The sequence below is a fragment of the Boleophthalmus pectinirostris genome, unplaced genomic scaffold (genome assembly GCF_026225935.1).
Source record: "Boleophthalmus pectinirostris isolate CB_2022bp ecotype Guang Dong unplaced genomic scaffold, ASM2622593v1 HiC_scaffold_11, whole genome shotgun sequence".
In the NCBI taxonomy this organism is placed as follows: Eukaryota; Metazoa; Chordata; class Actinopteri; order Gobiiformes; family Gobiidae; genus Boleophthalmus; species Boleophthalmus pectinirostris.
This window is the reverse complement of record NW_026570994.1, coordinates 5,155,935-5,183,434: the sequence shown is the minus strand read 5'-3', so window position 1 is coordinate 5,183,434 and position 27,500 is coordinate 5,155,935. Positions and strand designations below refer to the sequence as shown.

The following is a 27,500-nucleotide window of genomic DNA, read 5'->3' as shown; positions in this document are numbered from 1 at the left end:
TTTGGGCTCTGGCACCTCTTTGGAGACACTGTACTACTTAGGAAGTGTGTTTCTATGCACATCAGGTGACGCTAGGTGATGATGTATCTGATGTAAACGTGTACGCGACGTGAGCAGATCTGACCAGAGTTTTGCATCTTGGGCAGTGTAGACGGAAACACTACGGTGGAGCGTATTCAACTTTTCTACTCTGGAGGGTGGCTTCAGATTTTTGCGTTTTTAAGCCCCAAAAACGCCGTCACCGTCTAAACGAAAGGCACTTCTGATAAAATATTTTGACAACCTGAGATGAAAAAAAAAGCCGGTAGCAGCTGAAGTGTGTGTTTTCTTCTGGTCGATGTAAATATGTCCGTGTCTCTGTCCAATCAGAATCCTTCCCCACCCCCAGACATTGAACGGAATTAAATAAAGACGATTTAACATGTTTTCCTTGTAAACCTCAATTCAAAATTATTATTTTCATATAAACTCAAAGTAGAATATTTAAATTCCGACTTATTTCATTCAGAACTATTAATGCGGAATTTAAAAAAAAAACATAATTTAAACATGGCCAATATGGTAGAAAGCTCCAAAAAAAGCATAATAAACATAATACCCCATCTTTAAGGAATAAATACTAAGGACCCCCCAACAAAAAAAAATTACACAACTTTAAGCAAAGAGACTTGTAATTCGATATATCATGACAGTCGTCTGTATTATTGTTTTTGTGAGACCTTTGGCGATACGATATCACGATATTTCTATTATTGTTACATCCTTTGACACTAGTGAAATTGGTACAAACAAACACCAAAAAAATGCGTTTGTTTTTTCCTTGTGTCTCGACAGTGGAGCAGCGTATGGTGTGTGACCGCATGTGTTCAGATGAAGGCTGCTGGGGCCCGGGTCCGGACCAGTGCCTCTCCTGCCGATTCTTCCGCCGGGGCCGCACCTGTGTGGAGGCCTGCAACCTGTTTGACGGGTAAGACCTGCCAGTGCACTCTTTTACTCATTATGTGCACATTATTCATTCGGACGTTTGAAATGTAGCCATGTTTCTTCCTCCAAAATCTTCCATCTGCTAAAACCACATGAGTTTCTTGATAGAGGATCGGCAGTAGACCTCTCCATTAGAAACTGACCGATTTTTTTTAATGGACGATGTTAATACTGATGGCTTAGAATCCAGAGCTACTGATGACCGATGAGCTCTCTGATTTTGATTATTTTCCCCAAATTACATCATTTTAGTTGATTAAAAACTCACCCACAGCCTTTTTTTTTTTCAGTTCAGACATGTTTTCAGCTGTTACGTCTTCAGGGTATCCCCAGGTTTGACTACTCCAAATTTAAGACTTTTTAAAGACCTTTTTAAGACCACTTCAATGAAAATTAAGACCTTCATTGCACTCATTATGCAGGCAAAAAACACCAGATCCATTTCTAATAATGACCAACCAACTACTGCATCTAGAATCTAAAAGCCACTGTGAATTAAACCTGCACTTCCTCATGATCCATCCAACGTCTTCCTCCACTCTACTGATGGTTTACTCATTGCCGCCGGTGCCAGAAACCAATGTATTGTTTGTTCAACGTTTATTCTGCTTAAAGGTTGTATGGAGGATTTTTTTTTTTCGTTTCAAATTGTCAATGAAAGTTTAAAATACCATTACAGAGATGCAGCAGCCTTGTAATTATGACCAAAAAAAAAAAAAGAATGAAAATCGATCAACTGTGGACATAGTGAGGCCAGACAAACATCAACCAATAGACAACCAGGCTACCTCATTTTCTATTGGCTGTTAGGTTGTCAATCAAACTCCCTACGTTTCTAGTGTAACTGACTCATGGCGTGCAGGGATTACGTGGTTTATGCAGCGGTTCTTAGAGGCTTTTTTAAACTGTAGCTTCCTCGCAGTTCGCACAAAGTTTGTTGCAATGGCGGACGAGAATCCACGACTGGTTCGCCACAAGAGAAAGTCCATTTTTGAGGTCGCTGAAAGAAGAAGAGAAGTGGAAAAGGAGCGAAGCCAAACTCAGGTGATTCTTGGAGATTCCTTCCAGCAGTGGCACGAATGAAGCAGACGAAGGGTCTAAAAACTGAAGCGTCGGTCACCAAACAACAGTAATTCAACAGTAATTCTGAACACGCACTGGCTGTAAACAAGCGTGATTTCTAGAGTAAAGAGGCGGGAGGAGGTGTTTCTGCTAAGGGAGCTGTGGAGGAGGAAGGTGGTGTCACGCATGCACAACATTTGAAAAAGGACTGTCGCTGTATTTCTCTTCCCTTAAAAAATCCTCTATACAACCTTTAAAGTAAATGAGTAAACGTTTATTCTGCTTAAAAAATAATTCCGGTCATTCAGCACATGCGCGTTGGATCACCCTTTTGACGCGATGACGCACTGCAATGTGGTAGTGATGGGCAAATGAGTCGGAGCTCTGGAGCACGTCTCGTTCTTTCTGAAACAAATTGCTCTGAAGCGCTGCCTCGGAGCTCGTCTCGCAGCAGCCGCTCACATGACCAAAGCGTGGAAGTGTCGGTCCCTCCCCCGACTGCTTCACTCTGCGTGTCAATCGCTTCAGTGCATCGAAGTGTTTCATTGGCTCAACGAATGTTCCGCTCTGTGATTGGTTCAGAGTGTTCAGCGCACTTCTGTGGTTTGACAAACACTAAACTACTACAGTATAAAAGATGCACCAATATTTCTTAAAAATGTGGGGGAGTGAGGAGTATTGTGTGACGTTAGTGGTGATTTTGGAGACTTTTGGCGACTTTTTTTTTGGCATTTGTTTCATTTTCGATGGCATCTACAAGTGGAAAAAAGCGATTCATGGTTTGGGATCACTTGGGGGTCACCTATTTTCTTATTTACAGCTGCTATTTATGTTGCTCTTTACATATTATTTTGAAATCATCATCATTATTGTTGTTGTTAGGTACGTGTCGCTCTGCACACAAGTATTGCCTTATTGTTAAATTTGTCCACTAGAGGTCAGTGTGTCTTCGAGGCCTCAGACACGTCAGACCATTTGAGACAATATCGCGACTGAGGTGTCAATGCTTCACGAGGCTCCATTCGCCCATCACTACAATATGGTCAAAAAAGTTCATATCATGTTTGTGTCCCTATACCTCTGTTTCCCGTTGCCTGTGTAATTGCGAAAGGTACCGAGGTTCCCCGTTAACATCGCGAGTCGTCCTCATCCCAAGTTATCATTATGAACTCATGAAACAGCAGCATGTGGCGTAGAACTTTACACAACTTTTACCGTTCTTCGAGTGGATGGGTCAGACAGGTCCATAGGCTCCGTCCTCCGTGTGCTGGGTCGAGGACCAGGGAATCCATGCGGCGAAAGTGAGAATGCGTTGTGGCTGCTCCTGTCCTCCGTGCTCGAGGAGTTCAGCTGGTACTGAGGTGCTGCAAAACATCCAGACAGAAGAGTGAATCCCATTTGTTTGTTTATATCTTGTTCTGAGCGTCCATCCTCCGTGCTCTTGGTTCTTCCTCGGGAAAACTCTTCTCAGGCTGAGTCACCTAACACCACTCCCCGCTCCAGCTGATCTGGGCCCGACCTGAACTGGAGCTGCTCCCGCTGGTTCTGGAGTCTGGGTTTGGGCCGCTGTTCCCCAGTTTGTTTGGACGGGGAAACAGCGCCCGCATCCCTACACATAACAACAAACCGAGGTGACAAAAAAGATGGTAGCAGCTGAAGTGTGTGTTTTCTTCCAGTCGACGTACAGTAAATACGTTCCCCTCCCCCAGACGTTGAACGGAATTAAATAAAGCTGATTTAAGGTGTTTTCCATGTAAACCTTAATTCAGAATTATTATTTCCATGTAAACTAATTTAATTCCGAAAAAACATCATGTAAACGTGGCCACTGTGGAACATTCCAGGCAGAGCAATGAAACAAGAAACCTAAAAATCCATAGAAACAAGCAGGTAACAGAGTGCAATTTTAGGCTTTTAAACTGATCTACATATACATTCCCAGTTTTTGCTTTACTAGAATATGAATATTTTCCTACGTACGACACAAAACCGATTCTTAAAAGTGTGTAAATTCCATGTAAATGACAAGACGGGGGGATGTAAATGAATTTGAATTTCCACGGGCAGAGGAAGAAGACAGCAGGAGAATCCGATTTTTGATTGGCACAGATATAATGAGATGAGCGGGTAAAACGAAGCTACACACACGAGCTGTTGATATGAGCGGCCCAGAGTGTTTCCAATGGCTTAAATCAATTATATCAACACCAAATATCACATTACATCAACAACGACATCAGCGGTGATTTCATTTTGGGAATTAGCGTCAGGATTCGATTAAGAAGCGGAATGTTAATTACTTAGAACGACTAAATTGCATGAGAAAAAAAAAAAAAGGAAAGAAGAGGAGAAGAAAAGAAAAGAAATCCTCCTATCAATTATACACAACTGATTTGAAATTTTAACCCTCGTAATCATAAGAATTTCAAAATATGGTAAATTTTTATAAGTACTTAATAATAACACAAAAATTTTAATCATTTGCAGACTAATTTTTTTTGTTTTGTTTTTGTTTGTTTTTTAAAGGTGCATTGTGTAACTTTGTCTTCTTCGTTTTCAACTTTCGTCATCTTCTCGTCTCCATGGTGATGTTATTACTTTGCCTTGGATGTTCCACAGTATGGCTTTAATCAAATATAGTATCTTTATTTATTTATTCAATTACTGGTGTTTTTATTTCTCAAAACTACCACAAAAATGTGAATTATTTCTGTCAGCGGGTCCATTTCTCCACAGATCTGACCTGTAACTTGACCCAATGATGTGGGCTGCTTGTCTCCATGGAGATAGTTCAATGAAAAGCCATACTGCGGAACATTTCAGGACAAAAAAAACAAACAAACAACAACATGGAGTCTAGCAGGCGGCAGACCTTCTACCGGAAAACTTACACAGTGCATCTTTAAAGATAAGTTAAAGGTGAACCATGTAACTTTTCTGTCTTTATCACATGCTTGTCCCTATGGAGACGTTATAGCTTTGCCTGAAATGTTCCAAAGTATGGCATTAAACATTTGATGCGACCATGGAGATGTTATCAGGCCCAGTTTCAAATCAAACCAATCAAATTAAATCGAAAGGAAGTATGCGTGTCTTTCAATCATCATCATCGTTTTAATTCCATACTGTGGAACATTCCAGCATAAGCAATTTGCATCGCCATGGAGACCAGCACTAGAAAAGTTCCATACCGTATTTTTCGGACTGTAAGTTGCTCCGGAGTATAAGTCACACCAGCCAAACAATGGAGACACTATCAGGCCTAGTTACATATCAGATCTGTGGAGAGTTGAGTCCTCTGAAAGTAAGAATGCATGTCTTTCAATCATCATCGTTTTAATTCCATACTGTGGAACATTCCAAGCTAAACAATTTGCATCGCTATGGAGACCAGCACTAGAAAAGTTACATACTGTATGTTTCGGACTAAAAGTCGCTCTGGAGTATAAGTCGCACCAGCCAAAAAATGCGTAATGAAGGAAAAAAAACATATGTAAGTTGCACTTTTGGGGGGAAATTTACTTTATAAAATCAGAGACCAGGAACCGACATTTCATCTTGAAAGTCAAATTCTAGTAAAAACAGTAGAAGAGAGAATAACAAACTGTTAACGTCACATATGAACAGTTCTTCAGATAAACTATAACATAAACAACAGAACAGAACAAGTTTACCAAACTCTCCATCTCACTCCAAATCACTAAATCCATTCAATTCTTCATCCTCGGTGTCACTTCTGAACAACTCGGCCTCGACCTCCGGAGGTAAACGTAGCGCCGCTTCCTCTTCTGTGTAGCTGTCGTCAGACTCAGCATCAGTTCCAGTTAGAATTATTTCGGTCTTTCTGAATCCCGACAGGATGGTTTCGGTGTCACTGAAGTCGAGGTTTTGTCCATCCATCCAGTGACTTCAGGAAAGTTGCCCGGTTACCATGAAACTGTGTTGTCCATCCCCGCTTTCCCTCAGTCCCTCACAAGTTTCTCGCTCACTCCAAACTTTCTTTCTGCTGCTCGATTACTGTTTTTGGCTGCATATTTCACTACTTGAAGCAGGACAGGGGCTCTTTCTGCAGGAGACATGCACAGGAAATTGACACCCTAGCCTAGAGCGCCCTCTCGTCACTGAAAATTTTTAATATATAAGTCACACCGGAGTCCAACATCGCAGGACAATCCAATCCATGAAAAAAAGTGTGACTTATGTTAGTGCACCTTTCAATAATCAAATACTCTAACTTGATTTGACCAAAACCATTATATAATTTGCTTTTGAGGCTTACTTCTGAAGTATTCACACACCGTCTTAGTCTCCGATTGTTGCATCAGGTAGGGCATCCGGTTTACTGCGGGCAATGTAAAGCAAACCCCGACGTTAAAACCACCAGTGTATTTTCGTAGCATAAACTAGATTGCATCCCCCAAAGATCACTGCATTATAAGAAAAGATAAAAAGCTTTACAGATACGCCATCGCGGCTACATCCAGATAAACAGCTCGTATGATTTCAGCCTGCGTTTTCACCCGGACTCCCTGGAGAAGTTGCGAAAGTGCACAGTGGTCATGTTGACTTGTTGCCTGCCCGGGCTGGTGGGAGGGAGGGAGGGGGTCTTTTGAAGTTCCAGCGCCCAGAGAAGGGCTTTGAAGGCTGGGGGAGAAGAGAGGCGCGTGGCAGGGGTGTCCGCTTTCTCCACTTTTCTTTTTTTTTTTTTTTTTCCCGGCCTTTTACTGTAAATACGCAGGGCTTTTTGTCACACAGAGAAATAGGAATGTCCATAAGCCCGAGGCGTTAGTGGCACCGCAGTGTTGCCAGCTCACCGGGGAGGATGTATAAGGGCGTATATATATAAAGGCCGGCGTTTGGCATAGAAACCTTGGATAACCTGTGGCATATAGAGAGGGATTCTGGCTATCAAAGCTACAGTGTGTCCCAGGAAAAATGACAAAATAAAGACAAAAAAAAACATGTTCTAAAACTAGATTCTACTTTCTGTTACTACTCTAATACGTTAAAGTGGATATATTATACTTTTATGGAGTATAAATTGCTAACACATAACAGACTATTATCTTTTGAAAATGCTATATTCTCTAAAAAACAACAAATTCAAATGTTTAGTTGGTTTCAGTTTTGTTTTTAACATTTCAAATTCTCTTTCTCCTTGCCCTAAGTTGCGTTAAGTCAGTCCACCTTCGCAGCGTTATCACATTATAATCAGTGGGCATTTCGCTACTGAAACTACTGCACTTTGCGTCAGGTTTGTGAAGTTGTAGTGTACAGTTTTGTGTCACGTTTTTGTATATTTTTTGAGAATTGTGAGTGTGGATGATGTAGGTTTGTGGGCGGAGCATTGCACAGAATCTTACACAGCAAAAAGTGGAGTGTTCAAATTGACTCTCACGGAATCAGTTTGAACATTTTCTCAGGGTTTATATGAGTCCAGTCTGTTCTAGAGTTAATTTAACATTTTTGGACATGTTCATTAACTAACACTGTACCAAAGTTCCTGTTTAACCCTGAAATCAAGAGTTATATTAACGTTTTGAGAGTAAACGGATAACACTTTGTAGGTTAATCCTGATTTATCTTAACAACACATGGAGGTGTTTTATTTTTACACTTTATTTGAGTTAATTTAAGATGAAATTATGAATTAAACTGGTTCAAACTGGTCGTTTTTCGCGGGAGTTTGAAGTGGTGGTGGGAGGAGCCACATTAACACTAAGAGAAGATGAATTAACTTCAACCATATCAACTCTGGCAAATAACCCCAATTCAGACTCCCATTTAACTTTCAAATAGTTAAAATAACACCTTTTGTGTTAAAAACAACTCTGAAATATTTTACCCTGAAATTTAAACCCTCCAGTTTTTGCTGTGCACACATAACCATAAGAAGGGTTTGAATAGGGCGCAAGAGAGATCGCTAAATTACTCAAACATGCATGGATGACATCTAAAACCTCCTCAGGCTACTACTACTGCTGCTACTGCTACTACTACTACTACTACTACTACTACTACTACTATCAGCTTTTCAGGACACTCAAAGATGCTTTAATAAATTTCATTTGTTTAGTTCAAGTTAGTTTAAGTTAGTTTAGGTTTAGTTGAAGTTTAGTTTAGTTTAGTAAAAAAAATTTAAAAAAATGTTCTTTACCCTATGGCAGACATGTCAGACTCAGGCCCAGGGGCCACATTTGACCCACGATATAATTCAATTTGGCCCACGAGATCATATCAAACATGTTTGAGCTGCCCGTCGGCTACAGATCGATTACACAGACAGTATTTATTTAAAATTTTATTATTATTTTACATGATGCTAATTCTGGATTCAATGTTTAAGCAAAACTATTATGAAACATTTATTTGAATAAGAAAAGGTTTAACATTACATATCTCGAAAGAAGAAAAAACATGCAGAATTTTTCAATAAATATTTAGTTCGGCCAAAGACTTCGTCCCCGTTTTTAATTTGAGAATTTGAGTTTGACACTCCTGGCCCTTGGAGTCAAATTCCATGATCACATATCTTCAACACTAATTACTTAATAACGAATTAACTTTTTTACTTGATTGACATATTAAATTAAATTCAAAAGGCAATTGTATCTCCTAAAATCTTTATATTTTAATAATACTGGTTAAGAAAATTGTCTTTATCATTTGATTAATATTAATTAGTATTGCGCACAGTAAATGTGTCATGGTATTCAAGGTCATCTTAAATTATATCTTGCATTTATCTATTTAGGTGTTAATTAGATGATCCATTGTAGCAGAATAAATAAAATAAAGAGCAAAATATAATGTCCATCTTACTGTATATAAGGAAGACTAATATTTCCTGAAAACAGACTGTTGTATTCTCTTACCAAACGAATATATAGAAGTTGCATGTTATAAAAGTTAAATGATGCAACACACAGAGCTAGTACAGGGCCAGACATCTGCAGCACCATCTGCAAACTCGACTGGAGCCTGCAGTAATATCATAGAACAGGTTTCAGAGTGTGATGGAGCTCTTTACGGTCTATAGTTTGTTAATTATTCTAATCGTTTTATTAATACATTAACACAGTGCTTCTTTTTATGGTCACTGGATGGGTCATTATAGGCAGGGATGCGCCGATACCGATACTGGCTGATCCGTGCAAATGCTGGATCGAGTATCTGCTCCAAAATATCGGTTCTGCAGATATGAATTACTGGTCATGGCTGATCCAGAAAGTCTCGAAATGTTTGAACTTTTAACATACAAAGTAGTTCTGGAGTTACTTAAAAGGTAAATATGAGGTACATAACACATTCTGTCGTACGATATTTCTTGTTTTTAAGAAAATAAAGTCTGTTTTTAGTCCCTGAACTGATATCGGGACTCTGCAAGTACTTAAAGCCAAAGTACTGGAATCAGTATCGAACCAAATGGCGAAATCGCTCACTGTAGAAATGCATGTTTTTCATTATGTTTTTGAGCGGTAAAATGAATAATAAAAGTAAAATAATAAAAATAAAAAATTTTAATTAATAAAAATAAAAAAAATATATACAAATAAATTAAATAATAAAAAAAAGACTAAAACCAGGTCTAAACCAGGACTAAACCAGCACTAAAACCAAAAAACCAGGTCTGAACCAGGACTAAACTAGGACTAAAACCAAGTCTAAACCAGGTCTAAACTGGGATTAAGTCTAGGTCTAAACCAGGTCTAAATCAGGTCTAAACCAGGATTAAGTCTAGGTCTAAACCAGGTCTAAACTGGGATTAAGTCTAGGTCTAAACCAGGTCTAAATCAGGTCTAAACCAGGATTAAGTTTAGGTCTAAATCAGGTCTAAACCAGGATTAAGTTTAGGTCTAAATCAGGTCTAAACCAGGATTAAGTCTAGGTCTAAACCAGGTCTAAACTGGGATTAAGTCTAGGTCTAAACCAGGACTAAAAACAGGTCTAAACCAGGATTAAGTCTAGGTCTAAACCAGGTCTAAACTAGGACTAAACCAGGACTAAAACCAGGACTAAACCAAAATTAAAACCAGGACTAAACCAGCACTAAACCAAGTCTAAATCGGGACTAAACCAGCACTAAAACCAGGTATAAACCAGGACTGAACCAGGACTAAACTAGGACTAAAACCAGGTCTAAACCAGGACTGAACCAGGACTAAACTAGGACTAAAACCAGGTCTAAACCAGGACTGAACCAGGACTAAAACCAGGACTAAACTACGACTAAAACCAGGTCTAAACCAGGACTGAACCAGGACTAAAACTACGACTAAAACCAGGTCTAAACCAGGACTGAACCAGGACTAAAACCAGGACTAAACCAAAACTAAAACCTGGATTAAACCAGCACTAAACCAGGTCTAAATCAGGACTAAACCAGCACTAAACTAGGACTAAAATCAAGACTAAAACCAGGTCTAAACCAGGACTAAACTAGGTCTAAACCAGGATTAAAGCCAGGACTAATCAGGACTAGGTCTAAGACAGGTCTAAACCAGGACTAAACCAGGTCTAAACAAGGCTCACATTCACCCAATCTGAAAACTCCAGAACGACGATGATCTCCATAAAAAAACGAGCAGGTGACGAACTCCCAACCAACAAAATTACACCACCTTAGACTTTTTATTTATTTTTACATATATATTTTTGTTCTTTCTTTTTCGAACGCACTGATCAGTTTCTCAAATAAACTCTCATTTTCTTTTATCACGGTACCGACTTGTAAAAAATGCGCCTTACAAAAACTTTTCAGGTTGTTGATTCTGAACCTCTCCCTTCTCCCACTCAGCCTCATTATATGTCTGCGTCCTTAATTAGCAACGCAGCTAATTCCCCTCAGTTTTCTCCTGAATAAAACAAAAGGCTGCGTGCAGGAGGGAGCTTCCAGAGCCAGTGAGCGAGCTAAAGCAAGCGCTAACTGTCCGCAGAGAGCTCGGGATTAGGAGGACGGTAATTAAAAAAGTTGGAGGTCCGGGTTGTGAGCGGTGGTCACGGTCCTGTTTAAAATCCGGCTAAAACAGGGCTAATCCCCCATAAGGGCTCTCCCCGCGGGTGCACCCCAGCCGTGAAGGAGGCCAACCAGGAGGAACGGAATAGCAATGACCCGGGAGACCTGGCGCTGCTTAAGTCTTTGTCTCTCTAAACCGGTTCTCGGCTCGGCGCTAACAAAAAAGAGACGCCTCTGCTCGGTCCGGACGCCCTCAAAAGGATTCAGCCCACAGACTATTTACTTTGGAGCGAGGAGGAAATGAGGGAGTTTCCTTTTCAGAGCTACTGTCCTTTCTTCTGTAGGACCAAAGGAAATACACAAAACGTAAACAGTGATGTAGTAATTATGCTGAAGGATTGACTGGGGACTTGGCCATGTCCAGTTTTGAGGAATTACCCAACAAGCAACACTAATTCAACTGGTAATTCTATGTTTGATTTTAGTGTAAAGTGCTTTTTTTTTTTTTGGTCAAATCCCTGGAAATAGTTGTACATATACTAGTAGTTATATACAATATGTGCTCAATGTTTGGAGCGGTCATGTTTGTTTTCCCAGTGGGATCGTCATCGTTAATTGTGTGGTTGTTGGATGTCCTAACACTGGAAAATGGCTCGAGAAATTTGTAAATGCAAAAGGGAATCAGATGTGTGTGACTCAAACCTCCATTCAAACTGTTTCCCTTCCCAACGGAATTAAAAAATTGTGAAAGACAAAGGGCAGGACTGATCCACAGGAAGGACGAAAAAGGAAATCTTTGACTGCCTAAATCATCCCGAGTTACAATGTCCGAATCTCAAAACAAAACTATGACAATATCAGAACCAGAAACAAAAGTGATATGGTTCAAAAGACTTGAAAAGATCGACTTTGTCAATAGACACATCCCACTGGGAAAACAAACATGGAGGTTTGACGCTCACTTTTTCGGAAAATCCTTCCCAGTATGCATTGCACAATGACCGGAAGTCCGAGATCCTTGATGCATCTATGTACACTGTGAAATATTTTCGATCATTTTACTCAAGCTGTACGACAAAATCGCAGGGTTTAAAAGTTCACAGCTCGTAGAACGACTTCAAATGAGCGAAACCCTCAGGAGAGGCGGCTGGATTTCAAACAGGTTTGATATTTCTGCGACTTATGATTGTCGATCGGGAGCTGGTTGTTAGGTATTAATCGCTTCTCGTTACCCCATGTTTACTACACAAAGCACGACACATGATTAAGAGAAAACTCAGCCCGATCCCGAAAACAGTTACACTTTGTAGAAACCGTCTGACCTCGCAGTGATAGAATTCGTTCGCTCGACATTAGGCGAGTACTTTATGTCATTTAACCAACTAACTGCTATTTGGTCGTGACATATGTAATGCGCCGCTAACGGGGCTAACTGGTAAATTAAGCTTCTCCCAAATCCTGTAGGAAGAAGGACAATAACGTCTTTCCCTTGATAAAATTCACCAAACATTCTCTTTGTTCCGGCTTTAAATCCTCGATCTCGGGAATCGTTGACAACACAGAATGTTTGGCTCTTCACTGTTTGGCTGGTGCCTGAACTCGCACTTCCTGGGTTTTTGCAAACCGTCTAGTGTATTCTGATTCCTGACCTTGTCGCTGGAGAGAAATTCAATTCAGTGGAGGCACTAGGTGGCACCATTTCCTGGCTAATAAACAGTCACACAAGTCAAAAATCAGCTCAAACAGGGCCAAAAATCGCACAGTGTACTCCCAGTTTAACCTGAAGGTCAGAAGATCGATTCCAACACTGACCAAGTTCTGTCCATGGACAGTATAGAGAAGTGGACTAAGAAGTGTGACATACATTTTAAGACCAAAATGACGAGGTTCACAGCAACAGTTACAGAGAAAGGAGTGAAAATTTTTCAATGTGAAGTAAATTCGAGCCAGAATCGATGCAGCCGGATGTGCCACCGTGCTCACGTCAACGTAGCAGATATGTCCATTTCTAAATACAGTGTAGGGTTCTGTCATTATGTGCTTAGGCAAGACACTTCACTCGTCTTGCCTACTATGAATGTGGTGGTGGTGGTGGTCGGACGGGCTGACGGTGCAGATTGGCAGCCTCACTAGAACTTTTTCACAACGGCCAGAAGTGCTGCGATGTAGGGTCAACGTCACTTACGTTAATGCTTTTCTATGACTCGAGACTCGACTTGGACTTGCCTGTCTTTGACTTGGAATTTGACTCGGACTTGGGGTCAAAGACTTCAGACTTGCAAAACAAAGACTTGGTTCTACCTCTGCTCCACAGTATAGTATTCAACCTTTCTATCTTCATGGAGACCAAACCAGACCACGTTACAGGTCAGATCTGCGGAGAGGCGACCCCGCTCACAGTCAGAATGTTGTTTTTCAAGGTATTTTTGAGCTATAAAACCACCTGTAATTGAATAAATGTAAAGTATGGCTGTTTAATGTCACACTGTGGAACATTCCAGGCAGAGCAATGACATCTCCATAGAAACAAGCAATCAAAAAAGTTAAATATTGCACCTTTAACACCATACTGTGGAACATTTTTGGGCAAAGTTAAACCAACTCAATAGAGACTAGGCGTTTAGCTCTCCAAAAGTTGCATCTTTAAACATCGTCAACTGTATTGAATCTACACCCTTTACACCGTTTATTTTGTCATTATTTACTCATAATTAAACATTTAAAACCGCAATCACACATGGACTATTTCTCTTTCTCTCTCTTCTCTCTCCTCAAACCTCTTCTTCTGCGAAAACAGTTTTTTGATTGAACGCCGCTCGCTATTGACAACCACCAGAGACGGCTCCAACCCGGCGCTCCAAAGCCCCAAAGATAATGCCGAATTTGGACAGAAACGAGGATAGAATGTATGGATCTGCGGGATGGAGGGAGCGGGAGAGAGAGAGGGGGGAGAGAGAGTGAAAGAGGGAGCGAAAGAGCGAAGGAGCCCAGGGCAGTAAAGCTGTAATTGCAGAGTTTAAAGCCAATATTGAAGTTTGCGTTGTTTACCTCCATTCTTTCACCGAGGGGGAAAGCGAAGAGTTATTCAGACAGGCTAAAGAGGCAGGCAAGTCCATTTTTATAATAATGCGGAATTATCGGAATACTGATTTGGATCAAGGGTGTAAAGATAGAATGTTCCACAGTGTTGCTTTAAACACAGATATAGCTTTTAACTGTGGGTGTCTTTTATAGCACAGAAATACTTTGAACAACATGTATTCTTACAGAGAGCAGGGTCGCCTCTCCACAGACTTGGCCTCTAACTTGCTTGTCTCCATGGAAATAGATAAGGCTTACTCATAGATAGACAGAAATGTTACACAGTGCATCTTTAAATATTGTAAACTTGCTGACATTCGTCATAATTACTTGCATATATTAACTTTATTGTGATGCAAGACTGATGGGGTGTGCTGCCCCGTTGTCTCCATGGAGATGTTATTGCTTTGCCTGGAATGTTCCACAATATTAGTCAGGCTGGTGCCACCTAGTGCCTTCGTTCAGTTTCATTTCTCTCCGTCGACTAGGTCTGGAATCAAAATACACAAGATGGTTCGAAAAAACCCGGAAGTGCAGAAGGGCTCTAGCCAATCAGTGAAGAGCCATACATTCTGTGCTCCTGAGATCGAGGATTTAAAGCCAGAACAAAAAGAATGTTTACTGAATTTTATCAAGGGGAAAGACATTATTGCCCTTCTTCCTATGGGATTTGGGAAAAGTTTAACATACGAGTAGCCCCGTTTGCGGCACATTACATATGTCACAACCATAGACTGTATATATGAGTGGACATAGCAAATGTGCTCGTCGCCACGAGCCAAATAGGAAGTTCGTCAAGAGGCTCTTCCAGCTCCTTCTGACTCTGGCTCCAACTGACTTACATTTAGATCTCGTCGCTCCTCTCTCTGTAACTGCTGCAGTGAGCCTCATCATTTTGGTCTTAAAATGTTCATTTTAACCTGCGACACATGATCCTGAATTTTGTTTTTTCGCTATTTTGTCTGTCAAAAAAATCCTATTCATAAAATAGAGCCTGGCTTCAGACTCGCTTCTGTAACCGTGAACATTGTGAGCCTCATTTGAGCGACGCTCAACGCTATGGGTGACGTCACACTCACTTAGTCCACTTCTTTTATGCAGTCTATGGTCACGACCAAATAGCAGCGATTGGTTAAATTAAAAAAGTACCCACCTACCGTCGAGCGAAAGAATCCTAATGCTGCAAGGTCAGATGATTTCTACAAACTGAAACCGGCTGATGAATCAGGCTTCCACAATATAACATTAAACAACAAATCTTGCATTTATTCAATTACAGTTGTTTTCATTGCTCAAAAATACCTTGGAAAGCATCATCATATGTACCATCATATGTACCATCATATGTACCATCATATGTACCATCACATGTACCATCATATGTACCATCATATGTATCATCTTATGTATCATCATATGTACCATCTTATGTACCATCATATGTATCATTTTGGTGATCTGTGACGTGCTCTAGTGGCGTCACCTCTTGTCTCCATGGAGATAAGTAACTGTGAGGTAAAGCAATATTATTTTCATGGAGACAAGCATGTGACAAACACTCTGAGAGAAAAGTTACATAGTGTGCCTTTAAGAAATTGCAGCTTCTTATAGTGTTATACATAAGTTTTGAATAGTGGATTGAAACTTGTTAAAAATGCTCAAGTTGACTTGGTTTCATCAGAATCTAGATACAGAAATAAATAAATAAAACTAATCTAAAAATAAATAATTACATACAATAAATTAAATGAATATATAAATTAATACAACTGTCCCATATATATATGTATTTATATTTTTATGTGTATCATTTTCTCTTTGTACCGTTGTGGCCATACCGGCTTGTCAAAGCCTGATCCCATCAGATGTCAGAAGCTCAGCAGGGCCCAGCCAGATTAGTACTTGGATGGACCACGGGAAAATCAGGTGCCACAGTGAGACGCCAGTGGCAAAACCTGTCATTGTGTCCTTAGGCAAGACACTTCACCCACATTGCCTAGTATGAAGCTGGTGGTGTGTGCATGAGTGATGGTGGTGATCTGAGGGGCTGATGGTGCAGATTGGCAGCCATGCTTCTGTCTGCCCCAGGGCAGCTGTGGCTACAATAGCAGCTCAGTGACTCATCACTGGATATGAGTGAATGAATAATGATCAGTAACGCATCTTTGTGACAAATGTCTGTGAAAAGCTCTATATAAATAAAAACTTACTCACTCACGATCTCAGCAGAACCCTTAGCTTCCTCAGCCTCTTCTTTCCTTTTTGTCCAAAATTTTGAGTTAAAATGTATTTACATGTAAGATTTTTTATGCTATGTCACATTATTAACTTTGGTCTATTAATCTTGCAGCCATGGCCCTAAAAAGTACTATAGTAAATACTTTACTGTACGCTGTACCTGATTTTTACTTTTAAAAAAGTGGAAAACACAAATGCAGTGGTCCAAATTTATCGATTGCTTATCGTATGTATATTTTCACAACTTTGAGAGACCAGAATGAAGTTTTACCATCACAATAAAGCTAACAACAACTATGCTAACTGCGCACTTCCTGATTCTCAGATAATAAAAAGCCTTTTTTATGCAGACAGTACACAGTGGACTTATTTTGACCTCAACAGCTGCTTTATACGATATTTCTGTACTGGGGAAAGTACGTAAGAACTAGAGGCCCTTTAACCTGACTGAAACATAATAAAAGCTAACAATATATTTTATTGAAATTGTCTGTGTGTGGAATCCATTTTTCCCCTCTCCACATTTCCCCAACCTCCCTACAGACGCCTCTTTCTGCAAACCAAAACTCTACCTCTCTCTTTCTTTTTTTTTTCTCCTCCTACCATCATTTAAGAAGCCATCCATAATTCACTTCTTCTTTTCTCCGTTTTCTTTTCTACGCACCACGCGAGCCCTTAACGTGATCAAACAATCTCGCTCACCCCGCAGCCTCTCGCCAAATAAACCTTAAAATTCCACTTCCCGCACTGTATTTCTGAAATAGTTAAAGAGAGAGCGGAGAGCCTTGCCGCGTGCCTGTGTCGAGAATTCCCATGCAGGTGGAGGAGAGGGGAATCAATATTTCAACGGCAGCACACGTTCAAATCTATAATACATGTTTCTATCTGTTTGTATCAGGGAGACGAGGGAGTTCGCCAATGGGTCGGTTTGCCTGGAGTGTGACAGTCAATGCGACAAAATGGACGCCAATACCATGACGTGCCTCGGACAGGTAAGATCACAGGAAACACGTGGAATTTTCTTGTATGTTTGAGTAGGAATCTACACGGTGTAACGGTCGATTTTTGGAGTTTTACAGAAAAAGTGAAAAGTTTGGATACATCTTTACATTCAATGTTTTTTTTTTTCTTTAAAGGGCTCATATCACACTATTTTCAGATCTATGTTATAATGTTGGAGCCTTAACAAAAACATAGCTGGAGTCTTTCACTCTTATACGACCAGTATCTGATCTTTTAATGACAGTCTGAACAACACATATATGAGCACCGATATTCACTCCTAAAACCGATACATATCTGATCTTTTGACATGCGACTTCATTCTGAAAGGCCAGGTCACATTCATCCACCTACACGTCAAGCTCGGAGTCTAGTCAATGGAGGGAAAGCGAGGTTAGAGAGTTTATTAATATTTGGGGGAATAGCTGTATTCAGGACAAATTGGAGGGGTTTTATCGGAACCGGGCGGTTTTTGAAATGACCAAATGGCCAAAGAAATGTCCAAACGCGGCTACAGACGGTCTTGGCTCCATCCATCCATGTTCTTTTGCTTATCTGGGCACGGGTTGTGGGGGCAGCAGTCTAAGCAGGGACTCCCAGACTTCCTTCACCCCAGACACGTCCCCCCGCTCCTTCGGAGGGGATCTTGAGGTGTTCCCAGGCCAGCCCAGAGACATAGTCCCTCCAGCATGTCCTGGGTCTTCCCCTGGGCCTCCTCCTGGTGGGACATGCTCGGAACACCTCTGGAACAGATGCCTGAGCCACCTCAACTGGATCCCCTCGACGTGGAGGAGCTGCGGCTCTACTCCGAGCTCCTCCCGTGTGACTGAGCTCCTCACCGTATCTCTAAGGGAGTGCCCAGCCACCCTGTGGAGGAAACTCATTTTGACCACTTGTATTTGCGATCTCGTCCTTTCGGTCATTACCCAGAGCTCATGATCATAGGTGAGGGGAGGATTGACCGGTAAATTGAGAGCTTCGCCTTTTGAATCAGCTCCCTCTTCACTACAACGGTCCTGGCTCCAATGTCAACAAAAAATAAAGAGCCTATGAGCCAAATACAAGGAGGTTAAAGACTCAAACAAACGAAGCGGCCGTGGACGTGTAACCTGTCCATTTTACCAAGAACAGGACCATATTTTTAGGAGACAAGCTCAGCGTTTAGGCGACTTCTGACACTTTTGTGGCGTTTAAAGTTCACACTGGAGATCACATACAAGTCACATTTAAATGGAAACGTGAACGACCTCGCAAAAAAATTGGATTTCACAAAAAAATCCAAATTGAGCATGAAGCCCTGCAGTCTGAACGTAGCCTATTCCAACTCACGATGTCATGAACTGAATGATTTCAGTCCTGGAATTGCCCATTTTTGTCTATGGATCACAAAGGTATAGGTAGCTAAAGTAGTTAAAGGTGCATTGTGCAACTTTTTTTTTTAAATCACAAAACACAACTCCAGGTATGTACATAGATCAGAAAATAGTCTAAAATGGGTCCTTCAAACTTAAACTCAACCAAAAACATGGGTCCCCTGCTCCTGACAGGTTTAACCCAGAGACACTGAAGGGTGGGTCAAATGCAGAGGACATATTTTCTTTGTATACCATAATTCTATTTGTATGTTATAAAATAGTAGTCCATATACTGCTCTGAGCCGTCTTATTACATGGAAGTCTCCTCCAAGACCTCTCCTCCATCTTCAACAACTCTCATCGCAAATTAAAACCACTGTACCATTTTCTGTTCGTGTTGTCTACGTGCTCGAGGGTTCCTTCAGCTGTATTTTATGAACGAGTGTTGAAAAGAGGTGAAGTGGTGCAGGCGTGATGGTGGGGATGGGTGTGGTATAAAAAAAAGAAAAAAAAAAACAATATTTAGAGTGTCTCTGTGGTAGAGCAGTCGTCCACAAACCCAGAGTAGTTCAATTTCAGTTAGATTAGTGTAGAGGTTGAGTGAGGTTGAAGAGGAGAGAGTAAGAAGGAGAAGACGGTGCAGAGGAGAGGGTTAGATGGAGTAGAGGATGAAGAGGAGAAGGTTAGATGGAGCACGAGAGAGGGTCAGATGGAGAAGAGGAGCAGTGGAGAGGGACATATGGAGCAAAGGAGAGGGTCACATGGGTCAGAAGATGCAGAGGAGAGGGTGAGATGGAGCAGAGGATTCATCGGAGAGGTCAAATGGAGCAGAAGATGCAGAGGAGAGAGCCAGTTGCAGCAGGGGAGAGAGTCAGAGGAGCAGAAGATGCAGAGGAGAGGGTAAGGAGGAGGAGAAGAGGCAGAGGAGAGGGTCAGAGGAGCAGAGGAGATGTTCAGAGGATTCCGAGGAGAGGTCAGATGGAGCAAAAGATGCAGAGGAGAGGGTCAGATGGAGCGGAGGATGCAGAGGAGAGGGTCAGATGGAGCGGAGGAGAGAGTCAAAAGGACCAAAGGATGCAGAGAAGAGGGTCAGAAAAAGCAGAGGATGCAGTGACAAGGGTCAGATGGAGAAGAGGAGAGAGTCAGAGGAGCAGAAGATGCAGTGGAAAGGGTCATAAGGAGGAGAGGAGAGGGTCAGATGGAGCAGAGGATACAGAGGAGAGGGTCAGATGGAGCAGAAGATGCAGAGGAGAAGGTCAGAAGGAGCTGAGGAGGGGGTCAGGTGGAGTGGACGAGTGGGTCAGAGGAGCAGAAGATGCAAAGGAGAGGGTCAGAAAGAGCAGAGGATGCAGAGAAGAGGGTCAGAGGAGCAGATAAGAGGGTCAGACGGAGGAGAGGAGATGATCAGAAGGAGCAGAGAAGAGGGTCAGAGGATCCCGAGGAGAGGTCAGATGGAACAAAAGATGCAGAGGAGAGGGTCAGAAGATTCCAAGGAGTCAGAGGGTGTAAAAAAAATGCAGAGGAGAGGGTCAGAGGAGCAGAAGATGCAGAGGAGAGGGTTAAAGGATTCCGGGGAAAGGTAACATGGAGCAAAAGATGCAGAGGAGAGGGTCAGAAGGAGCAGAGGAGACAAAAGGTCAGAGGAGAAGAGGAGAGGGACAGATGGAGCAGAGGAGAGGGTCAGAGGATTCCGAGGAGATGTCAGATGGAGCAAAACATGCAGAGGAGAGGGTCAGAAGAAGCAGAGAAGATTGTCAGATGGAGCAGAGGAGAGGGTCAGAGGAACAGAAGATGCAGTCAAGAGGGTCAGAAGGAGGAGAGGATGCAGAGGAGAGGGGCAGAGGATGCAGACATCCACATGGAACACCCCTAAAAAGATTTCCTTTTTTTTCTTTTTCCTTCTCCCACAGATATACAGTCCATGTTTGCAGAGGTGAGCTCTAGGTTAATGGGCCAATGATAAAGTAGTGTTGCCTCTTCGTGAGTTGTGGTTTTTGGCTCGCACGCCCCAAACGCCGCGTCCAGATTACTATTTGACCTTCCATAAAGTCGTACGAGTCTTTCGGAGATTCAGACGTGATCACAAGCCATGGAATTTCCCTTTAAAAATGTCCGTGAGCATGAAGAGGAGGGGAGAGGGAGGGTAAACAAACGGTGACGCTCGCCGTGCTCCCAATCCTATCAGATATGGATTTACATGATAAAAGTGGTCAGCTGTGTACAGAAAGTCCTTCAAGAGGTCAAAACAAAGCTCCTATGTTACACAAAATTGATTCTTTTGAGCTTTAAGTCATGTTATAATTGGGACCTGACCGATATGGATTTTTTTTGGCTCTGATATGATTCCAATAAAAGGGACTTTGGAGCTGCCGATATAAAAGCCGATATATTTAGTGATGTAAAAAGTCACTGTAAATCTTCGACAGATTTTAAAATTTAGATTGGATTATAAATTGGGTTTATTTAGGCTAAATTTACTGTTATTTTGCCTCTTTACACTTAAATTTAAAGACAGTAGGTTAGTCTAATGGAATTTTTGCATCATATTGTCAGTAACAAAGTAAACTACCGCTATTAGCATTATCGTTATCGTAAATATATCCATGCTGCCGTAATTCATTATATTCATAAATGCCAACCATTCACACTTCAGTGCGTGTCCAGTAACGTTTATATTAGGGATGGGCACGATTAATCAATTAATCGATAATTGATTATTAAGAATTTCATCGATTACTTTCATTTTTAATAGACAAACGTGACCAAACGTCCGTGTCCAGGGACAAACGGGGGTCTGGACAATGTCTGAAAATACGGTATACAGTCTATGAAACCAACACATTTTCAACACTCATCACTCACTCAGGCACCTCTCAGATCACAAGTCTGCACGAAGAAGTGTCCTTTTAATCCTGACTCAAAATGATCGTCCATAAAAATAATATAATATAATGCAGCATGTTGACAGCAGCTGTGTGTGTGTGTCTGTCAGTAGTTTAGTTTGTTTTTAAAGCTTTGAATAGACTGGCCCCATCTCGGACCTCATCCAAATTTACTCCCCCGCGTGCACTCTGAGGTCCAAGGTCCGAGGGCCAGCTCCAGCTCGTGGGCCTAAGACAAAACTTAAAACCAGTGGGGACGGGGCCTTCTCTGTGACCGTCCCCAAACTCTGGAACACTCTGCCCCCACTACATCTGAACAGTGTTTGAAGTCTCGTCTTAAAACCCACTTTTATTCTCTGTTTTTTAACACTGCGTGAGTTGTGTACTCCTCTGTGTCTTTATTGTATTAATGTTTAATGTATTTTATTGGCTATATTTATTATTTATTGCTATTCTATGATTTTGCTCCTATTTTATCTGACTGGTTTTATTATTTTAAGACTAGTACGATTAAATCTGAGCATTTATTTTATTATTATATGATTATTGTTGTTATTATTAGGTATTTGTGCAGCACTTTGGAAACCGTTTGTGAAATGTACTATAGAAATAAAGTGGATTGGATTGATTGGATGGTTGCTGGCCTAAACTTTGCTTGAGTTAACTTTTATTTATAGTTAATATGTTAGATCAGACTACAAGAGCATTTAAAACCTGCGCCTCAGATCGCACTGGCGTAAACAAGCGTGTGTGAGCGACTTGATGTGACTCTGGGGGTGCGTTCAGGGGCAGTATGGCATCACAAACACAGATAAATGACTCCGCAGATAAATACTGATGCGGTGCTACATATGAGGACATTATCTGTCTGTAAATTGGATTAAATGGACATAAGATAGAGAGTCTAATGTTTATAACGAGATATAACGTGCCCATGTGACACATCGGCACATATTGGCTAAATTTAGACAGATTTAGACAGATTTTTTTTTTTTCCTCTCCATTTTATAATAAACATTTTTAGTCACTATACTTAACTAATATTATTTTCACCATCGTCATTTCTTTTCATCATCTTTTACTTTTTACTGCAAACATAAAGCATCATTTTAAAGGCATTTTCCGTTCACCTCCGCCGTCTTTTGCCCTACTTTTCGACTCGGCGTGTGTGCTTTTACAGAGCTTACAAATGGTGCCAATTTAACACTAAAACAGAGTTAACATCATTGGATTCAAGATTTCAGATTTGTGATTTTGGTAAAGAGGATCATTTAACTTCCTGGTTGGATACGGGTCATTGATATGACAGACGTAGAAGTATGTTACCTAGCAACCACAGTGTTTACAAGGGACAAAACTCATCTCAATTACACAATTTTTATGATTTGATGACATTTTGAGTATAATAGTACAGTAATAGTAATAGTATTAGTATTAATATTAGTAGAACTATTAGCAGCAACAGTAGCTGTAGTAGTAGTAGCAGTAGTAATAGTAGTAGTAGTGATAACAGTTGCGGCAGCAGCATTAGTTGTAGTGATAGTAGTAACAGTAGTAGCAGTAGCAGTAATAGTAGTAGCAATTAGCAATAGTAGTAGTAGTAGGAGTAGTTGTAGCAGAAGTACAGTAGCAGTATAAAACTAGTAGTAGCAATAGTAGAAGCAGTAGAAGTAGCAGTAGCAGTAGTAGTAGTAGTAGTAGTAGTAGTAGTAGTAGTAGTAGTAGTAGTAGTAGTAGTAGTAGTAGTAGTTACCATAATAGGAATGGGTCTTATATGATTAAAGTAGTTCAAATCTTTTCTCTTCACATCATTTATTACAGCAGTAGTAATAGTAGTCATAGTAGTGGTAGTCATAGTAGTAGTAACAGTTGCAGCAGCAGCAGTAGTTGTAGTGATAGCAGTAATAGTAGTAGCAGTAGCAGTAATAGTAGTAGTAGTAGGAGTAGTTGTAGCAGAAGTACAGTAGCAGTACAAAACTAGTAGTAGCAGTAGTAGAAGTAGAAGCAGCAGCAGTATCAGTAGTAGAAGTAGTAGAAGTAGTAGTAGTAGTAGTAGTAGTAGTAGTAGTTAGCAATAGTAATAGTAGTAGGAGTAGTTGTAGCAGAAGTACAGTAGCAGTATAAATTTCTAGTAGCAGTGGTAGAAGTAGAAGCAGCAGCAGTAGCAGTAGAAGTAGTAGTAGTAGTAGTAGTAGTAGTAGTAGTAATAGTAGTAGTAGTAAGTAGTAGTAGTAGTAGTAGTAGTAGTAGTAGTAGTAGTAGTAACCATAATAGGAGTGGGTCTTATATGATTAAAGTAGTTCAAATCCCTTCTCTTCACATTTATTACAGCAGTAGTAATAGTAGTCATAGTAGTGGTAGTCATAGTAGCAGTAGTTGCAGTAGTAGTAGTTGTAGTAACTGTACTAGTAGTAGTAGTAGTAATTACCATAATAGGAATGGGCCTTATAAGATTATATAGTATCTAAAATTCCTTCTCTTCACAGCATGTATTACAGCAGTAGCAGTAGTAATAGTAGTAGTAGTCATAGTAGCAGTAGTTGCAGTAGTAGTAGTAGTCACTATACTTAACTAATATTATTTTCATCATCATCATTTCTTTTCATCATCTTTTGCTTTTTACTGCAAACATAAAGCATCATTTTAAAGGCATTTTCATTTTCTTCCCTCTTTCTTTTCCTTTCTCTTTTCCTTTTTTTAAAATAATTTGCTCTTTTCTAGTATCAGATTATTTAAGTAAGCGATAAAACTTTTACCCAATGAACTCTGAAACCCGTATGCATCTCCAGATATCTCCGCAGCATGCTAATATCTCTAGGCCTATTCACACGCGTTCGCTCGCTGCCAATGCGAACGCTCGCAGCGCCAACTCATGCAGTGGTCCAGTATGGGCACTCGTCGGTCAATGGAAAAGGAAAACAGATTGTTGGACTAGTGTCTGGACAAACAGTTTGCTAATTATAGAGACAAAAATACACCATTTTGTTTATTATAATTAAGTGAGTTATTCTTGCATAAAAATGTGGATGATGATGTTGTGCGCGTTTCAGGTCCGTCAGGCAAAAGAAAGCCACGGGGAGAACATGCAAAAAGTGATCACGCTGACAGGGAATTGAACCGAAGACCTTTTGCCGTTGCCACCAGTGAGGTCTCAGAGGTGTCAAAGGTTTAATTAAGTCTGAATTAGGACCAAAACAAGACTGAGATAAAACACAACTAGGACTAAAGTGGGATAAAGGCGAGGTAAAGAGGGAAGAGAGAGGGGGAAGAGAGGATAGGAGAGGTAGAGAGGAAGAGGGAGGTAAAGAGAGGGATGAAAGAGAGGAGGAAGAGAGGGGAGGTAAAGATGACGAGAAAGAGGGAAGAGAGAGAACAGTAGAAGTAGAGAGGGGGGAGAGAGGATAGCAGAGGTAGAGAGGAAGAGGAGAGGTAAAAAGGAAGAGAGAGGGGGAAGAGAGAGGATAGTAGAAGAAGAGAAAGAGAGGATGAGACAGGGGAAGAAAGAAGCCAGTATAGGTAGAAGAAGATTAAGTAAAGAAAGGAGGGATAGAGGGGGAAGAGAGAGAGACAGGTGAGGTAGAGGGGAAGAGAGAAACACAAGGTAGAGCAGGAGAGAGAGATAAGACATAGGAGAAGAGAGAGACACAAAAAAGAGGGGAAGTGAGACAGAGAGAAGGTAGAGGTGAAGAGAGAGAGGAGAGGTATGGGGAAAAGAGAGACACAAAGTAAAAGGGAAGAGAGGGAGGAGAGGTAAAGGGGAAGAGAGAGGGACAAGGTGGAGAGGAGGAGAGAGAGACAAGGTAAAAGGGAAGAGAGAGACAGAAGATAGAGAGGAAGAGAGAGACACAAGGTAAAGGGGAAGAGAGACAGACAAGGTAAAGGGGAAGAGAGAGACACAAGGCAGAGGAGAAGAGAGAGAGAGAGGGTAGAGGAGAAGAGAGAGAAAAAGACAAGGTAGAGGGAAGAGAGAAGAAAAAGAGGAGATAGAGAGAGAACAAGAGAAGAGAGAGACAGGTAGAAGGAGAGAGACAAGAGAGAGAGAGACACAAGGTAGAGGAGAAGAGAGAGAGACAGGTAGAGGAGAAGAGAGAGAGACACATGGTAGAGGGGAAGAGAGAGAGGAGAAGTAGAGGGGAGAGAGACACAAGATAGAGGGGAAGAGAGAGACACAAGCAGAGGAGAAGAGAGAGAGACAAGGTAGAGGGGAAGAGACACAAGATAGAGGGAAAGAGAGACACAAGGTTGAGAGGAAGAGAAAAAGACAAGTTAGAGAGGCAGAGAGAGAAAAACACCAGGTAGAGAGAGAGAAGAGAGAGGAAGGAGATAGAGAGGTAAGAGAGAGAAGAGAGAAGAGGAAGAGTAGAAGAGGCAGAGGAAAGAGAGAGAAGAGATAGAGGAGAGGAGAAAGAGGTAGAGGAAGAGAGAGAGTAGAGAGAGAGGGTAGAGGAGAGAGAGAGAGAGGAAGAGAGAGGAGTAGTAGAGGGTAGAGAGGGGAAAGAGCGAGAGAGAGAGAGGAGGAGAGAGAGAGAGAAGAGAGGTAGAGCGGAAGATTGAGGGCAGGAGAGAGTGGAGTAGAGGCAGAGAGGGTAACAGAGAGACGAGAGAAAAAGAGAGGATAGTAAAGGTAGAGAGAAAGAACAAACAGAGTTATGGGGAAAAAAAGTGAGAAAAGAGAGAGAAGAAGCAGAGAAGAAGAGAGAGAACCGATCTGATCCATAACTCGGCGTGATAATGTCAACTGTTTGTCTCCACGTCCTTCACGTCTTCAAACTGTCAGACCCGTCCACCGGTCTGAAGGCTGACGGTGCGATTCCAGCTCCCGCACATGAATACTGTTGTTGTGCCCCTGAGCAAGACACTTAACCCACCTCGACCCCAGTGATCGCGTACTCTCTGTGTAGAAAAGAAAATTCCCAGTAAATGAACAATATCTCCACGGCGACGAGAAGAAAAGCCACACGTCGCGCCTTTACCCCAAACCTGTCCGTAAACACCTCCCCTCCTCGCGCGGCAAATATCCTTTTTTTTTTTTTTTTTTTTTTTTTTTGGTCTCCTCGACGCCGGATCGCTTGTCATCTCATCACATTCCGCACGTCTTTCTCTCTTTGACACGACCTGATTTTTTATGCGTTTCGCCAATTTTCCAATCGCCGCCGCCGAATACACTCCGGTCAATTTGCGCGTCCGGTAATAAATGCGTGTCCGGATTCACAGGAGCCGCCTCGGTTAGATTAGACGCAGTGGGGAGCTGGCAAATTGACAGAATCGCCGGGTTTGAATCTAATCTGGACAATTCTCGATCCCCCCCCTCCGTCTCCCCCCCGCCCCGGTATTCTGCGCTCCCCTCTCCCGTCGCACGCTGGGGCCGGATGTGTTCGGGCGAAGATGTTTTTTTTATTATGATATTTTCCGTTCACCTCCGCCGTCTTTTGCCCTACTTTTCGACTCGGCGTGTGTGCTTTTACAGAGCTTACAAATGGTGCCAATTTAACACTAAAACAGAGTTAACATCTTTGTATTCAAGAGTTCAGATTTGTGATTTTGGTAAAGAGGATCATTTTACTTCCTGATTGGATACGGGTCATTGATATGTCATATGTAGAGGTATGTTACCTAGCAACCATAATGTTTACAAGGGACAAAGCGAGTCTAAATTATACAACAGTTTTGATTTGATGATATTTTGATTGTAACTGTAGTAATAGTACAGTAGTAGTAGTAGCAGCAATTATAGTAGTAGTAGTAGTAGTAGTAGTAGCAGTTGCAGCAGCAGCAGTAGTTGTAGTGATAGTAATAGTAGTAGCAGTAGCAGTAATAGTAATAGTAGTAGCAGAAGTACAGTATAAAACTAGTTGTAGTAGTAGTAGTAGTAGTAGTAACCATAATAGGAATGGGTCTAATATGATTAAAGTAGTTCAAATCCCTTCTCTTCACAGCATT

General features: G+C 41.3%; 1 protein-coding gene across 1 annotated transcript in view; it reads left to right on the top strand.

Moving 5' to 3' along the window:
• LOC110170911 (receptor tyrosine-protein kinase erbB-4) overlaps window positions 1-27,500 on the top strand; it is a gene marked incomplete at its 5' end in the record, with an annotated part of 420,000 nt that overhangs the window by 211,777 nt on the left and 180,723 nt on the right. Inside the window, 2 exons of the mRNA XM_055166723.1 lie at window positions 835-967; window positions 17,220-17,313. Coding sequence (XP_055022698.1) covers window positions 835-967; window positions 17,220-17,313 — 227 coding nt within the window. The remainder of the gene's footprint in view (window positions 1-834; window positions 968-17,219; window positions 17,314-27,500) is intronic.